This window comes from Porites lutea, chromosome 3 (genome assembly GCF_958299795.1).
Source record: "Porites lutea chromosome 3, jaPorLute2.1, whole genome shotgun sequence".
NCBI lineage: Eukaryota > Metazoa > Cnidaria > Anthozoa > Scleractinia > Poritidae > Porites > Porites lutea.
Window position 1 is genome coordinate 47,633,593 of NC_133203.1, and position 5,273 is coordinate 47,638,865.

General features: G+C 38.7%; 1 protein-coding gene across 1 annotated transcript in view; it reads right to left on the minus strand.

Annotated features, from left to right (window-relative positions):
- Positions 1-3,137: 3,137 nt before the first annotated feature.
- Positions 3,138-5,273, minus strand: part of LOC140931303 (uncharacterized) — a 44,134-nt gene continuing 41,998 nt past the window's right edge. The window contains exon 8 of the mRNA XM_073381085.1: positions 3,138-3,566. Coding sequence (XP_073237186.1) covers positions 3,297-3,566 — 270 coding nt within the window. The 3' untranslated portion in view covers positions 3,138-3,296. The remainder of the gene's footprint in view (positions 3,567-5,273) is intronic.

Genomic DNA, 5,273 nt, shown 5'->3' on the forward strand with positions numbered 1-5,273 from the left:
GAAACCTACCACGGAATAAATACATTACTTATACTGGAGATTACAATATATACAAATATTCAAAGCCGAGAAAATAAGGTCTCATATAGTTCCTGCAATAACTTAGATCTAATTGACTGTTTAAAAATTCGTACAAAGTTTAAGAGACGGGGCAAGGGAATTCCTTAAACTTAAAGTTCTGTAATAAAAAGTTCTTTGTCCACCTGATGTTTTAAAAAGAGGTATGTTCAGTCTTTGTGAATTGCGAGCTCTACGATTACTGACTTCTGTACGTTTAATAAATGGTGAGAAAAGATATTCGGGGGCACAGCCCGACATACATTTAAACGCCATACAACAGAAAAGCTCGCTTGCAACAGGTAACCATCTCAGTTTTTTTTAAGAAAGGGCGTGAGATGATCGTATTTGCGGGTTCCACTTGTAATACGGCAGGCAAACTTTTGCACAGCTTGCAACCTTATAAAGTTTCAAACCAAATACATTTTGCTAATTTGCTTCCTAACTGATGCAAAAAAATACTTTATACAACTTAGTTATAAAAAAAGACTTAATTTACGAGAAGATCACTAAAAGAAGTTTTAGCAAAATTCACTAGGAATTTACAGCGACGTATAACAAATTCGCCAACTCCCCTGACTTGCTGCTAGAATGAGATCATGATGTCATAAAGCAGGCACTGTTAGCAGTGTTTTTAACTAAGTCTTATAATTAATTCAAAATGTATAAGTTTCAATTTGTAAGTATTTAAACTAGTTGATTGTAAAAAGACTCTCAGTAACTAGGTAGATTGAGGTAGGAAACGTTTTGAAACCTAACCACTTTTGCCATAAATTATATTACTTGATGCACCAAAATATAAGCAGTGGTCTTTGCTGAATATTTACACATGGTTACATAGCATGTTAAGAAAAATACTCTGGTAAGTTGATTCTATTATAAAACGTACTTACAAAGTATCATAAGGAATTGGTGTTCTCCCGCGAAGGGAGGTGATGAGAGGCTTTAATCTGTATTCACACACTAGATAAGGATTACTGGCAGACAGAAATGATCCTTAACCAATCATTACAACTCGATGAAACGGCTATTCTAACTGCCTAAAATATATACAGATTGATAAGGAGCAACTGAACCACCGAAATGTGTTTTGACTCATGATGTTTTATGGTAAGTAACACTTTAATATACGAATGTTCCTTTTGCGAAAAAATTCTACTTAGGACTAAACCCGACACTGGATATTTTCAGAGACTGCATGCAAGGAACAGCTAGAGCAGAACTGTTCTTAACACCTTAATGCTGGTGAATATGCTAGAAAAAGAAAATTTCTGACCTGTATACTTACAGACGGTAAGACCCAGTGTTTACACACGCCGCAAACAGTAATAATAATCCGCGACATGAGTCGCAGACAGATAAACTAGTAATAATTACTACAGACATTTTGCTAGGACTTCAACTACAATAAAGTCTAATGGTAGAGTTTTTAAAGGGCACTGTAGACAAGGTGCTTCCTAACAACCAAATTCTGTTGAGAATACTACAGTGATCAGTTTGTCGTAGTACTTAAGACGACTATGTAAGACTTTTTCCGAGACAAAAAAAGGTTTGTATTAAAATGGCTAATTGTGCCGTCACAATAACATTAACGGATTAAAAAACTGTACATGAAGAAAAATAGACGTCTTGTTTCTTGTCAACAGCTTAGCGAATAAGGAGCTACCAGGAGCCATAATGGGGTTGGAGACCGCAAGCTCGGGGTGCACGCGGTTCCATCGAAATAGCCAAATTTACTATTTTTAGAACAAACTGCGCCACCCTCAACGTCAAAAACTCGCCGCCAACACGCAAATTTGCGCGGCTCTCTTGTGGAATTACCAGTAAACTAAACTTGTCGAACACAAAAAATCCGGCGTGATTTTTTATTTTGGCCTCTCTTTTAGACAGAGGAATGCAACGTGTAAATTGGCTGCCACCAAGGACTATCGTGGCGCGTGTGTTTCTTAAAATTATATTTCGGGGGTTGTCCAGTTATCCATAGTCTCTCTAACGGAGCAATGTTGGAGAGACTGGTGAATGCCAAATTATGATGCAACAGCTAATGCAAATACAATACACGAATAGGTCTATTTGTTTTCCAAGCCTAATCTACTGTGATCGAACATGATTGCTATTTTTTGGGTGTACAAATAAGACTATTTAATAACTCGATGTAAAATTTGTTTCACTCTTGGACTGTCAAATTATTTTTCTCTAAAATCACTTAGCCTTTGCCTCAAAAGTCAAATGAATGTGCCCTGATCTGTGGATTACAAGTTTCAATATTGTTTGATTTAAATTATGAATTTATTAACGGGAGCTTCGCTTTTAGCCCTGGCTAAATCTATATCAGAAGATGGGCGATCGTTTTGCAACTTTCTTTGAGCGCTCTCTTAACTTTTTACGTGCTTCATATCTCGATTGCAGAATGAGCCATTATTATGTAAACATCACCAGAAATACGTTTACTGCAAAAACCTCTAGAGGCTGTAATGGACCAGCAGTAAGAATAAAGGAAAACAAGCCAAGGGGAAAATGTTACGAAAAACAAAAACAAAAACAAACCGAAAAAAATTATACAACTAAGATAAAATAGCTTAGCCGCGAGTCGAACATGGACCATCTTCAGGGTAGATAGAACTGTATTTATCACGAATTCAAAGATATATTTGAGGAATATTAACCATAATATTATCCGTTGTTTTTGTTAACTTTCCCCCTCAAATTTAGAGGAGGCAATTATGACAGAAATGGAATATTCATCTCATACGGACCTTTACGCGGCGCCCTCGCAAAAAATGCGCGCGCGTGTCGCACGATGGCACAATTTGTGCTAAAAATAGCACATTTGGTTATTTCGATGGAACCAACCCCATTACTGGAAAAAGTATCCAGTTACGGTCTCTCTCATCCCGATTTTTGCTCCTGAAGCCGCATTAAGGTGCATTTTGTTTCACTCAAGTGAGTTGAATTTGATATCACGAGTTCAGGGCCCAGTTGTTCGAAGGTCAATTAGCGGTTAACCTGGGGTTAAATTTAACCCCGGTTTCTTTTCCTTGTGTTCAAAAGCGTTTTCTCGGATAATTTTCTCTGTTATTTTTCCCTGTTAGCTTCCAATCAGCAACTTGTAGACAAAAAGTATTAAAACTGAAATGCTTTTTATGCTTTCAAATCTGAATTCAAATCTCGCACTTACCCTGGGTTATCTTAACCTAGCTTTGAACAACTCGGCCCAGAACTCTTGAAGTGAAGTGTAATCAGACATAAGGAAGAAGGCTAACATAGTGAAGCTCGTGCAAGTGACCCAGCACAAGCCGGTTGCTACCGGTAACATCAAACTCTGGACAGATCATTACGTCATGGCGATGCGGCACACTGCTGATCACGTGGATGCACGTTTCAAAACAGTTTGCCGCGCCGTGTAGAATCACGTGATCACCCCATGTACCATCTGCCATCATGCTTGTGAGGTAGGCATCCCAAGATGGATATCCATCAACAAAATGAAACAGTTCTGTCCCATCCGGCTGTAAGAAAGAAAGTAAATAAGGTAGTTAATGGAGAAAAAGGTAGAGTGCTTTTGTAGAAGGTATATATTCAGGCAGCTCAGCTGCGCTGTCAGCTCTCTCTAGGGCGGACCCCGCTGGTATCGGCACCAGAGGAGATATGTCCACCTTAGTAGTGAACCGGACCTAAGCCAAAAGGTTTTCTGCAATGGACAATAAAATAGACTATGATAACATACTAACCAAATAAGAACATGATCCCTGCAAGTTACATCATCAATGTAAGAATAACTGCTTTTAGTAAAATCTAACAAGTGGTGTATTATCAATGCTGCGTGACGTTCTGATTGGTTGAGCTACTACTAGGTTATATGTTATAGCACACTAGCAGCGAAAACCGCCGGCTTTAAAAACCAAAACAATGGCAGCTGAATCGCGTTTTGCTAGCTGAAGTTGTCTTGTCTCGATATTTTTGACCAACTAGTTGGATTTTCGCCCTTATGGCCTCTGAGTCAATAGCCCATGAGGCCTTATAGGCTATTCACTCAGAGGCCACTCGGGCTCGAGGAATAATTGTTAAATACTAGACACTACTTAAAAATAGCTCGTATACCTCCTGACGTTATCTTGATGAGAGTCTACCGCATTTTACTCATGAGATAAAGATGATGTTATAGACATTTATTTGCTTCAACTCATACTAATGAGATCTCACTTCAAAAACGAGGTCTAACCTGTGCATGCTATACTACTCTCCTTACTATCTTACTCCCCAAGAAAAACAATTAAAAACGGTAAGGACCAACACTTGAGGAAAGTACTTTAGGAGGTTTTAGGGAGGTGTCCGTTACATGTGTAAGAGAGAGAGGAGGGGTGTTGGTATAGGTCAGGGGGCGGCTGGCAGCGAGGTCTGGAACCGAGTTTACATGATCGCCCCAGTTTTGCCCTTCAGGGGTAACTTCAGGGGCCTTAAGTTTTGCCCCAGTTAAGAAATTTGGCCGAGTGAGACTGAGTACCAATTTTCCTTCAAAACGAATATGGCGGAGAATGCAGACATGGAAGGACGATGAGTTTTTGCTCAGTTTTAAGTTTTCCCGCGTCCAAACATTAAGAAGAGGTTTTCATGAACTCTTTTAATGGAATTTTTGGACATTAGCAGGCATGATGTATGAACAGGTCATGGGTTACTTCACTTTTCGTGATTCGGCATCTGGGCAAGTTCAGTTATTTATAAGCTCTGGAAGTTTACGAGCGACCACCCTGCTCCATCTCTTATATTTTTCCGTTAACAGCTGTATTAAGACTCTCTTCCTTATCCTAAACACATGCTACGAGCACACTACATTAGTATGAGTCTGGCAACAGTCATATGTGAATGTTCATTAAACCAATTTTCTACTTCGCTGTTCGTAGTTTGTTTGTACCCTGGGAGCCACAACAAATATTTATGGGCTTTTAGTGAAAGCCAAGGTAAATGTTCCAATCACTTTGCTTCACATATACTAGGTCTGTCAGTATAAGCTGTTTTTAAGGCTGGAAGGGGTTTCCTGAACCTTCAAAATCTTCACTGGAACATCATTGGAGTGATAATCAATAAATTTTTCCAACAGCAATACCGTATTTAGTAGTTTTGTATTAGATAGTGACTTCGGTTTCAAGTATTTCCTTGAAATTGTTTGTACAAAAATTACCCTGTAGTTCTGAATTGTTCTTGAAATAATTATAATG